Source organism: Plectropomus leopardus, chromosome 17, assembly GCF_008729295.1.
Source record: "Plectropomus leopardus isolate mb chromosome 17, YSFRI_Pleo_2.0, whole genome shotgun sequence".
Taxonomy (NCBI): domain Eukaryota; kingdom Metazoa; phylum Chordata; class Actinopteri; order Perciformes; family Serranidae; genus Plectropomus; species Plectropomus leopardus.
Window position 1 is genome coordinate 10,538,547 of NC_056479.1, and position 12,506 is coordinate 10,551,052.

At 39.0% G+C, this 12,506-nt stretch overlaps 2 protein-coding genes and 1 non-coding gene across 7 annotated transcripts in view; 1 reads left to right on the plus strand and 2 right to left on the minus strand.

The window, feature by feature from the left end:
* Nucleotides 1-73: 73 nt before the first annotated feature.
* On the plus strand, nt 74-145 carry trnac-gca. Its single transcript has one exon. It is a non-coding gene; the product is annotated as a tRNA-Cys (tRNA).
* A 384-nt stretch (nt 146-529) lies between these two features.
* arl5c (ADP-ribosylation factor-like 5C) lies at nt 530-5,804 on the minus strand. The gene is made up of 6 exons (XM_042505606.1): nt 5,546-5,804; nt 5,036-5,096; nt 4,787-4,934; nt 4,225-4,308; nt 2,666-2,817; nt 530-2,533 (listed from the first exon to the last, which is right to left on the minus strand). Exons 1-6 carry the CDS (start codon nt 5,589-5,591, stop codon nt 2,485-2,487), a joined length of 540 nt encoding a protein of 179 aa, XP_042361540.1. The 5' UTR covers nt 5,592-5,804; the 3' UTR covers nt 530-2,484.
* Nucleotides 5,805-9,482: 3,678 nt separating this feature from the next.
* cacnb1 (calcium channel, voltage-dependent, beta 1 subunit) overlaps nt 9,483-12,506 on the minus strand; it is a 40,322-nt gene continuing 37,298 nt past the window's right edge. For all 5 annotated transcript variants that reach the window (XM_042504314.1, XM_042504313.1, XM_042504312.1 and 2 more), the window contains one exon: nt 9,483-11,194. In XM_042504314.1, coding sequence (XP_042360248.1) covers nt 10,655-11,194 — 540 coding nt within the window. In that variant the 3' untranslated portion in view covers nt 9,483-10,654. The remainder of the gene's footprint in view (nt 11,195-12,506) is intronic.

The window sequence follows — 12,506 nt, forward strand, 5'->3', positions numbered from 1 at the left end:
ATATGGCTCAAAGAAATGACCATATCGCGTATAAACATTATAAGATGAGAGATATAATGAGCCATTAACAGAAGGGGGTATAGCTCAGTGGTAGAGCATTTGACTGCAGATCAAGAGGTCTCCGGTTCAAATCCGGATGCCCCCTTCAAATCTGTTTCTTTTCATGAATCTACTTCGATTACAAGAAAACATGATTTTTATAACTATATGAAATCACGTTAATGGCTGCTGTGACAGTCATTTTTACTGTATATAGGCTCCATCGATAAGATCACAAACAGAAAGAGAAACTTATATATACTACTACAGCATATCCTACACTATCTATAGAATAGCCTATTATGTCTATATAATTTTTTTTCTGCTGTGATGCCAAAACCAGCAGCTGTTAATAAGAGTGTTCACTAGACACACATGTTTTTGTCATTAGTGTTACTGCAGGTATAATCCACCCCTCACTAAAATGCTATGAATGGCTAGTTGAAACAAAGAATATCACAGCTACAGGGTAGACAACACACCCACTGCATATTTGTAAAATCAATATTTATTTAAACATTTTATACAATACAATACATACTTAAATATGACTCATTGTCCTTAGCAGCTAGCTCATTTTTCTATTCAGGTAAATAGTTCAAGAGCTTTGTTTTATTTACAATAAATTACTAAACATGTTAAAACAGTCCTGTTGTTCAGTGGCATCAATTACAATTTTATACATCAGGTGCAGACTTGAATCCCATAATAGCAGTTTTGGAGGCCACCGGGGATATAGTATGTGCTTTAGTTTCCTCTTAGCTGTGTTTAAGTCTTCCATTACAGAGGCTTAATACTAGGCAGCTACTGAACTGAGGCTGTGATTGGAGAGCTGTTTTGTGACCAGTGAGGTACTAAATTCGGTTGTTGTAGCGGAAGTAGTTCAGGTTAATTGGGAAATAACATAATCAGTGACAAGAATCAACAATAAAAGGTCAAAATGAGATCATGATTGTCATGCTCAAAGTTTAAAGGCACAGTTCAGATTTTCTAAAAGGGGGTTGTATAGAAGGGTACTTATCTGTAGTCAGTGTATTAGGCTACATACAGTGGATGTCTGTCTGCATGCCCCCAAATTGGAGAAGTGGCAGGAGTGCCAACATGGAAGCAATGCACTGCTAAGGATAGGGGGTAGAAGCACGTATTTTTGCAGTCTTAAAAAAAGTCCCACCCAAAATACCTATAACAGTTAAAGAGTACGCTATATTGAGAGTATGTTCATCTATGCTTTGTCAAAGACCCCAGACCCAAGAAAAAACAGTAAATTAACATCACTGTGCACTAATGCTGCTGGTCCAGTGCTGCTTCATTTAGTAAGTTAGTCAGTGTTATAGTGTGACTTTCGTGAATTCAAACTATCTTTTAAATGCCAAAGACACAAAATATAACAAACAAACTACACAAAGTAGTGGTAGACCAGCAGCTCCTGTGTTAAAAGATGTTAAATCACTGTTTTTCTTAACAGAGTCTGGTTTGAAGAGAGCAATAAAAGGGCTTTGGTTCCCCCATAGTAAAGTACTAATGTCGTGAAAAAAATCTAAATATAGCATACAGTTACCTGATATTGATTTTTTTTACTTCAGACTTTTTTAGGTGGCTAAAATTCATTTTGCTGCTACCCCCATCCACAGCAATACATTACTTAGCTTCATGTCAGCACTCCTGTCTGCTTCTCCAAATTGGGGGCGTGCTGACTGACATCTCATGTATTTGAAACACTGACTATGGATAAGGACCTCACACAACCCCACTTCAAAAAATCTGAACTATCCCTTTAATGTGTAGGCACAGGAGGAACGACAGGGTGCGGTATTAGGCTTAAACATTCAAATATTTGGAAAAATAACCCTTTATCCATAAAATATATGCTTTAACGTTATCAATTATAATTTGTGATCTATCTGCCTCAAATGTTGGTTTGTTACATCTTTGGTACAACTTGTTCAGTTCTAGAAATAAGAGGTTCTTGTTCCTCGATTAACCCCAGTACAATGACAGAAACCCACTAAGACCAGACTGGAATGTGATATTACGGGTCAGGTAGGATCTCTAACACAAATGGTGCACCTCTTTACATTGGAAACTTACAGTAAATGAACATAAATATGCTACAATTGTGTACATCTTTGGAACCAAAACTGAGAAAAAACTTGCCTTTTAATTAAGATTATTAAAATATAACCAAGCTGAGTTCTGGAGTCCGAATTTACTGGTATTTGGTGTATCGTCTCTAAGATCACCCAGGTTTCTCTACCACTCATCCAAACTGGGGCCTCACACATCCAACAGCTCATACTGTTGGTGTGGCGAGGCCAGCTCTGTCACAGACGCCATGTTCACAGGACTTTGCCCCAAAACGCTGTAAATAATTCTGACACTTTGGCCACTGCAGTGCACTTCGAGGTTGGCTCAGTTTCAGGAAGTTTGATCCACGTAGAGTGTGCTCTAGTTCACGACAACCTTTGACTTCATCCAGTCCAGACTGGCAGGTAGACTGGGAGAGAGAGGAGGGAAAGACAGAAGCAATTTTGAGTAACAAGAAGTGGCTGTTAAAGTATTTTTTCTGTTGACTCACACATAATAACATCAGACAGAGAGAGAAAGCGTGAGGTGTGTCAAGACTCACCCCTCTCCCGTCAGGCCGCAGCAGGCTTGAACATGCCACGAGTGCGTGGAGATGGAGTCGAGTGTGAGGCACTGGGAGATCTCTGCCGCTGTCATCGAGCCCTTCACATCCTGTTTATTGGCCAAAACGAGAACAGCGGCATTCTGTAGGTCCTAAAATATATAAGAAAAGAGTTTGGTTATATGCTGCTTCAAATATTAATTGATATTTATAGAGATGAAAAATTTCCATCAGAAAACCCCAAAAATGACCCCGGGTCAACTTTTGAGAACAAAGAAGAGCAACATCAGCGGAACATTTTGACACATGTCAACACGCTGACTCACGCAGTCTGAGCTGAAACTTCCTCATCGTGTTGTGTCATGGGTTTGGAACCCGTGGTGCAATCAGTCACTGAAAGCAAGAGTGCGTCTCAGATCGCAACACACGAAAAGCTGACATGAGCAGTTTCACCGATAACTATAGACTTTTACGTCACTTCGCGAAAACCAATCCTGCCACAGTGCTGGAAAGTAACCAAGTAAAAATTACTTAAGCACTGTACTGCAGTACAATTTTGAGGAATTTAGACTTTTTTTTTTTTACCCCACTACATTAATGTAATAACTTAAGTTACTTTGTGGATTAAGATTGATATATAAAAAAAATCAACTATTACATAACAATGTATTATTACCATTTAAGATAAAACATACATTATTTATCATTGGGGGAAAGTTCACAAGGTACCCAGTAGTATATTAAGTATCACAATTAACCCCATCAACTCCAACTTTTAAGTAATCTAAACATTTGATTATCAGTTATTAGAATCCTGGGCAGTGATATTGATATATACCAAATATGCTCAAAATGTCCTCCCAATATGTTGATAAGAAACATAAACATTTTGCTATGCTATGAAAGGCAACCATGCCCCACCTTCTGAAATAATCATTAGAAAATGTAATCATAATCATAAATAAACTGATCCAATAGCCATTATTATTAGGGCAACCTATTCTTATGGTGTGTTGCAGCTCTGTGAGTGGTTTGTACCGCAGCAGAAACTGTTGCTCAGGTGCTGCGTTAGTGAAATCATTGTCAAACACTGTGCGGTTTCTCTGTTTAATTTCCTTTAAAATGTTTTAAAAAGTGGAAAACTAGAATGTAATATGAGTGCTATATGGGCTATATCACTATGAATTGTTACAGTTTTTGTTAAGTGTTAGTATGTCAAAAAAAAGTAATTAAAAGTCACATTGTGTGCACTTTTCCTTTGCAGCCCTCAATCATATGCTGGCTTCCAAAATTGGCACTCAGTCATCAAAACTTTCACGACCTCTGATCTAAGATTTGTGTTTAAAAAATTCTTTGAAACATAACTTATATTATTCCAAAAAAGACTGGGCCATTTTGCATCATGACTACTTTTACTTTTGGTATTTCTAGAATATTTTGACTGAAGTGAAATTTTGAATCTCATTTAATGTTAAGAGTGATGCGTGGTAAAACACCTGGATCATAATGATTATAACCATTAAACTAACACACATCTGTCAACACAGCTGGATTTGTACCTCATGTGCGAGCATCCGGTGCAGCTCTTCTTTAGTGACAGTGAGGCGTTCACGGTCGGTGCTGTCCACCACCAGAATGACAATCTGAAAGAGCCACAATTTGTCATTAGCAACACAGTCAACATACAATATCTCATATTATTATAGACGAAAAGGACACAAGACACCTGCTGCAGACGTTATATATATCATCAATAATTATGTAACAGTGATAAGTGACTTTATCAACACAGGGAGCAGGTGAAGATAAAAATGAGCTTATATGAATTAATGTGCGAGTGCTCAGTCAGCACAAATGCTTTCTGTTTCTGTCTTTACCTTTGAATATAAAATGTCACACCTGCAAGTGTCAACCATAAGCTATATTTGTATTTGAAATGATCAATTCTTTCTGAAAGATAACAGGTGTTTTTGGGAACACAAGAGAGAAACTTCAAAACTTATATTTTAACTTATATTTTTGACTTTTATGATTTCCTTTTAACCGATGAAGAATGTTTCAGTATTGTATGTCTTGTTCTGCACATACAGTGGAGCTGAAGACAGAAAGTGATCCATGTACCTCTGTGTTGCAGTAGTACGAGTACCAGCTGGCCCGAAGACTCTCCTGTCCTCCAATATCCCAAATCAAGAAGTGTGTTTTACGTACAGTGATCTGCTCAACGTTGCTGCCAATAGTTGGGGATGTGTGGACGGCTTCCTTTGTCAGACTGTTTGTGTTAGGGAAAAAACACATTGTAAATACACATACTAGCTGATTTTAAACTAATATGACACTGGCATAGCCTCAGAAAATAAAAAAATCACTTACAACTGATAGAGGATGGTTGTCTTTCCAGCATTGTCCAAACCCACAATGATAACTTTGTGGTCTGAAGGGAAAATTAAACAACAACACAAAAAGACATTTAAACTTTTAACCATGATTTGTTCTCATTTGAACTCTCAAATGTGGAGTTGCATAATTTGTTTCAGCCCATCACAAGACAAATGAACACACAGATAAGATAATGTGGCTTATCCACAGCAGAGTTATTACATCACCGCACAGCAATTATACCAGCTCTCATACTGTACATAGTTTGACTGTAAATCAGAATACTGTAAATGTAAAGTGAAAAAATAATATATTATATTTGCTGAGAGGAACTACATATTATGACTACTTCTGATAGGCTATGATGTTTATTTAGTCTATTTAGGCCTGCAATTTATAATTTAGGAATATTTACTCCCTTACCGATTTAAAATGCTTAAATGACAGCTGACAAACAACATAAACTGCTAAACAGTAAAATGAGTGAAATGATCTTAATCTTACCTCTGTCACCAAACACAGCCATCATCTTGGTCAAAAGGAACCCCATGTCCAACAAGTGTGTGAGAGAGATGAGCGATAAATACAATAGAAATCCCGTAAGGTTCCTGCTGGGGACAAACTTCAGTGTCGGTGAACAGCTGACTGGTGGACAGCCTCAAATGTCTTCATCTAATATCGCTTTTCACTTCTGCATAGCATTAGTGGGTGGCGCTTTTTAGAAACAAAGTCTGTGGTATTTTTCAGTCGAATGAGTCACGGACAAACGGCATAGTAGTGATGCGTTCAGGTATTGTGGGAAACGTCTGAATCACGCACGTAAGGGGCCCCTCTGGAAAGATGTAAACACTGAAGTTTATTACACCTACAGGTGAAGCTAATATTGCCTAGTTAGCACACCAGGCCTACAATAAATCCTAAGGGACTGTAGGGGTCATAGTAGGGGTCGACTGAGGTATGTCTTTTTTATATGCATGACCCTTCACCATGATAAATGGAGGGCTTATGGAGATTTTTAGAGGAAACATACCTTTAAAACCTACTTTGGGGTTTTGGGGTTCATTTACAAAACAGAAGCATTTAAATGAATGTCCCACCCCTAAGTCCAATCAGAAAACAAATTACCCCCACGAAAAGCTCCATATATTACAAACAGTCCCTAGCTTCATGAAAATGATACCCTTTGAAACCTAAACCTAGACCTTAAAAAAATCATGAAAATGACAATAAAATTACCTAAAAAAAGGTTTCAAAGGGTTAAAACTAAGGGTAGACAATTGGCTATTACTTATGCTTATGCCAATAGGCTATTTCACATTTAAAAAATGGAATTAAATGTAGAGGTTGTATATGACATTAATGGAACGCATCCATTAGTCTACTAAGGCAATTGTTATATATATTATTATTTATATATAAACTGATATATATTAAGCGATCGTTATTATCAGCTGTCTTTTTAAAATTTTATTTTTGCCTCATTGAATAGGCAATGCTTATAAAAATAATAGCACTAGACAAACAAGGAAAAAAAGAAATTAGCAATATTTTTAATGGAGCTGAAGGTTTATTTAAATCAACATTTTGTTTAGGATGAAAACATTATTATTTTTTTTTTTTTAAGTGTAGGCTTAGCAGCTTAACTTTTGTTTTTAGTGGGCTATTTTTTCCGACATTATCCATAAAAGTCCAGCCAGTATCAGGTCAGTGCTTCCGGTTTCCTTAACTTGAATGAAATGTAGGCTGTTTCAAATCCTGCCTCTCACATCTCAGTAGTCGGAGTTTATTGAGGAGCCTTGAAGGCAGCATACAACACAGGCGTTTCTCCGACAGAGGGCGTGGACTGATGACGCAGCTAATGACACACATGTCCAGTCCATATGTGGAGAGAGAGCTCACGTTCCTTCCTCCGTGGTTAACAGGGACTTTATCAGGAAGCAACAGAAAGCAAAACAGAGTATAAGAGGAAACCCCCAAAATTTCCATTGATCAGGCTGTCCAGGTATTTTGCAACTAGTACTAGTTCCTGTTCCCTTTCTCAGCCAGACTTATGGCTAAAACAACAAACACTTCGTTTTGCGTCATTTATTTTTTTTCTTTAGATATCAAATATTTCCTCAAAACTACTGTGTTAACTACTAACTTATAATTATTAAATAGAAAGTACTGGCTGCAAAAACAGCAATGACTTTTAACGAAATGTGTTTTAGCTTTCTGTCACAAAGACCTTCTTTAGAGTATTTTTTCATCACCTTAAGTATGTCTCTTTTATTTTATTTTATATTTTATTATTATTATGTCCTGACTTATTATTGTCATTTCTTTTTGCCCTGGAAAGTACTTCATAATTTAAAATTTAACACATAAACATACTCAAGCAAGTCCCGTACTTGTCTATAGTTTTGAGGTATTTGTACATAGTTTTACTTGATCATTTCTCTTTTGCTGCTTAATATTTCTGCCCCACTACATTTCAGTGGGAATATTGGACATTTAACCATATTACAAGTATTTAACCCACATACAGTAACTATCTACTATCTTGATTTAGGATTTATCATTATTAATATAAAATAAATATTCTAAATATGAAGATTTCTTTAAACTGGTTAACAGTATATAAAGTATATAACATTAGCTGCACATTGACATACTGTAACAGTAGTATGCACATGTAAATCTATTCCAATCATATAATATTCTTAAATTTAAAACACTCTAAAAGAGGCCACTTACTTTAAATACATTAAGTTAATTTGAATGTAAGACTTTTACTTGTCACAAAATAAATTTAAACTGTGGTATTTTTTCTTCAGATACAGTAAATGACAAGTACACTTCTTAACTGTCAGAACTCATGTGGCACTCTCTGTACTCCGGACGCTTGCCGTCACACCTTGTTATTTAAGGCTCACGTTCAGCTTTCAAATGGAAACCACACTCTTGTTTGTGACATTTCCGCCACTGCAGATGATGAGATGACAAAAGTATGATTACTAAAACCACATCCTGGATACAGCTGCTCTTTAACTACAGTCTTTTTCTTACTGTGATTCCTCCATGACGAGAATACTCTGCAGGTGTGATCAACTGTGCTGCAATTAGAGAGGAGGGTTGAGGAGTTAACAGTTTCCATGGATGCAAATAAAGAAACAATTAAGTGATGAAGATGCTTCATGTTATTTTCCTATGCCAAGTTTTGTTGATGCACGTTACAGCAGAAACTACAATTGTGGCTTTTTGTGACAGGTTTACACCCATCAAAGCGCCCTGGACAGGTTCAACAGGCAGGGTTATATAAGGGTTTTAAAAGTAGACACAATATGATTATGTGATCATCTTTTGTTGTAATTATAACGTGAATGTGATAATGAAGATGTAGTTTGAGCTCAAGAAGAAACTAGAATTACTGCTCTGTGGTTGTCCTATGTTGTCATCATTACCTCGACCTTTAACAACCAAATTCTAATCAGTTCTTTCTTGAGTCCAAGTGGATGTTTGTGCCAGATTTGTGGAAACTACCTCAAAGGCCTTGGGACATTGCATTCATGAGAATGAGATGGATGCAAGGTCACAGTGGCCATGACCTTTGACCACCAAATTGTAACCATTTCATTGTTAAAGCCTAGGTGGATGTTTTTGCCAAATTTAAAAAAAAAAAAAAATCCTCTAAGGTGGTCTTGAGATATCATGTTCACAAAAATGACACAGACAAGGTCACAGTGACCTTGACCTTTCATTACAAATTTCTAATCAGTTCATCACTGAGTCACAGTGGACGTTTGTGCCAAATTTGAAGAAATTCTCTCAAGGCGTTCTTGAGATGTCCCAATAATAAGAATGGGATGGACAGCTCAAAAACATGACCACTCTCCTATTGTTGGCACAGAGGCATACTAAAGAGGAGCTGACTCCTCAAGTTTCCCCTGAACTAAAATCTCTTTATGTCCTTAGAAACATAAAAGGCAACACTTCTAATAAATATCAAACTCTTCACATGCAGTTTCTGCATTTTTGAAATCTGTCTTCACATCTCATGAAGTGACACAATGGCATTTTCTGATTAAATTTTTAATTAAAATACGAATTTATCCACAGATTAAAAATGAAAGGCAGAAAAAGCAAAATGTAGCTACAATCAGGCACCAATGATACATGTTATTTCATATTTTTAACAATTGCGATAACGCAACAATAACATTATTTACTGATCATTATTTAATATTTATTTATTCAACTGAAGACGGGCAGGCTATAGCAGCCCACCAAAGACATTCATGGATTCTCCATTAAAGATAACTGAGTACTGATCCTACACCCCCACCCCACTTGATACTCCTCTCACTACCTCACAAGAACTGAAGATTTAAAATAAAATAAAAAACAACAAAAAAACATTGCAAATGTCCACAGGAAAAAACAACACTAATTCAGTCAGAAATCAAGAGTAAGAAGAGAGTGGCATTTAATATCAGACAAGCTAGCTGTTTGGGTGGAAGTTGAGAGTGATTAACCGCACACACAAGTACTTTTTTATATAACCATTAGCCCCGAAAAACAGACGACGAAGCTGGTGCAAAAAAACGACATGTGCAGGAGCGACAGCACGGGCTACGGTGCAGAGTAGCCACGAGGAGACACAAAGAGACACAGATATGGTATGAAAACGAGTGTAACAAGAGTTAAGACATCCCACCATGGCAGTGGTGGACATGGCTTGGCGAGACATTCCGGCACTTGTGATTCTTGAAATAAGGGTGTTTTAGGGTGCGAGTGACTAAGGCAGGACACTTTATTCACACAACTGCAGTGCTGCTTTGAATCCGCACCACATTAGAGAACAAATGAATACTGCGGGCGCCCCGCTGCGCCTGCGAAGAAGAGGAAAAACAGAAACGGGACGACTGGGTCAGACAGTTGGGTACAGTGGCTGAACCAGGTCAGGGAGGAAGTAAACGTCTTTGGAGTGTACTCTCATTAAGCTGACATGACCGGAGCAACATCGATAAATTGTCGTGTTCAAATATGGCAACTTCTCCACCAGCTTTTTTTTAAGGTCTGGGTGATAAGGACGTGGAGGTGAGAGACTCTTAACGTCTGGATCTCAGTTTTACCCCTGAAATCCAAAAGCACTGAGTGAGATTAAAGAGAAACCCTGACACTGGACATGGGGACGGTGACATTTGACCCTGTTTAAGACTGCAGAGGACAGACATGACGGACTACAGCTCTACCAGCCTTCACACTACAACTGAAGGAGAGATTGAGTCGTACAGATCACAATCAGAGATTCACAATCGTTAACAATTACTGTCCTCGTGCTGTCAGTATAGAAATCCATGATATTCATGCAGTATTAACAAAGGAAACAAAAAAACAGACCAATATTATTTTTTCTAAATAAACTGAATTGCAAGAAGAAGTTGATGAGAATGGCATCTGGCAGTTGATGTTTTTCTTTACATTGTACTGGGATGTAAACAGATTAATTTGTTAGCCCGACTGGCGTGGCCCCAAACCCAAACTTGAGTTCCTTCTGAACCCTCCCCGCCTCCCTCCCCTCATCTTTCAGTCTGCCCGGTAGCTTCCTCGCCTCTGTGGTATGATGCGTGTTCAGCGGATGTAGACGTCCCGCCCCCAGTCATCCTGGTTCTTGTTGCGGCTCATGTTGGCCCCGGTGTCCACAGGGTCCTGGCAGTAACGCTCCCTCAGTTTGGCACGTCCGTGCGGCTGCGTCTGGCTCGGTATCGGAGGATGGTTCAGGTTTTCCTGGTCCGGCTCTGCGCCCTCGTCTTCCCAGGATGCCTGTCTGCCGTGATGCTGCGCCAGGTGGAGGCGGCTGCCCCCGCCGCCTCGGTATGGCTCGGGCTCTTCGTAGGGGTCAGTCTCAATGTCCATGCAGGAGTCGCCGGCCTCGGTGTAGGCGGAGTCCCGGCTGCCCTGCGTCTCAGAGTCGAAGGTGTCTTGCCGTGACAGACCCCGGCCGCTCCCTCCCCGTAGCTGGCCGCGAGAGGAGCGCAGGTACGTTTGCTGCTGCTGCTGCTGCTGAGGTTTTCCTCCAAGGTCTGTCTGATACTCATGCAGGGTGCCACTGCCGCCACACTCTGTCAGAGGCCCTTCCCGCTTCTGCTCACCGTGCACCAGGTACGGCCCCTGCAGCCAGCCACAGCCATGCCACACAGCAACCATGCAGAGACACAAACAGCACAGCGAAACCAAACTGTCAGTGGTTAGTCAGCAGGGTGAGCACGAGGTAGGGTGCGTGCGTACACACACACACACACACACACACACATGTTCCAGCTCAAGGAGCATTAGTGTTCATGACTGACATTAATATATTTTTTTTACACGGCTTTCTTTGACTCTGGCAGAGGCAATATAATCACTTTTTGAAAATGTAATGTGTATTTTCTCCAGCATGAACATCTAAAAACGACTAGATACTTGTTATATATTTCTTTGAGTTATGTACTTAAGGCATCCCCAGTATTTTCAACAATTTTCAAATCCAAAATAATCTGTCGTTTAAATCCAGGACACAGTCTGTCATTTGGTCAGTCAGTGGCATCATATTTCTTTTGCACATGCACATGCATCAGGGTTGTGACTTTCTGCCAGAGGTACTCATAAAATGACTTATTATCCAATTTAAAGCCACATTTTTTACACTTTGTAGATCTTGGTCACTTTTTACTATATGTTTCAAACGAAAGAAGAATTTTAGTTGTCGGTCATCTGGATCTTAAGTTATCAGAGTAACAAGCTGAGCAAACGTTATCAGCAGCTCAGCTCCAGACCCTGCTGTGCCGAACAGCATTGGAGAAAGAGAGATTTTATATTCTGTGTTTTTACCAGTTTAAAGTACCAGATCTGTTTGTTTTGGAGAGGAAGAGACCTCAGCAGATAATTTGACTCCAGGTAAAAACACCCAAAATGTCTGGATCTTAAGTTATCAGAGAACAAAGGTGAGACCCTCCGTGATGTTGGAGAAACACTGATTTTTACACAAAACTACTTAATTCAGTGTTTCTACTGTAATTATTCACCTGGTCTGTTTGTTCTGGAGAGGAGGGAGAGACCTCTGCAGATATTTTGGCTCCCGGTCAAAATGGCCTAAACTGTGAAAACTGCAGGAATCCTAACTGGAAGAGCCTTGCTGTGATGATGGCATTGCTCTGTCTTTTTTATTATGGTTTTGACTGAGAGACCCCTGGCAGCAGAAAATTACATTAAGTATGTTTAAATCAATACTTTGTATCACATTACTGTTTTCTTTAGTAAGTAGCCATGTAATAAGAGGGATAATGTACAGCATCACCCCGTTGGTGTTTATTTCTCAATGATGACCTGGTCGCTGTACGTGATCTTGTACATAACACACACACACACACACACACACACACACACACACTTCAGATTTTCACTGTATGCACACACACTGACTCAAAAACACAAGCACATA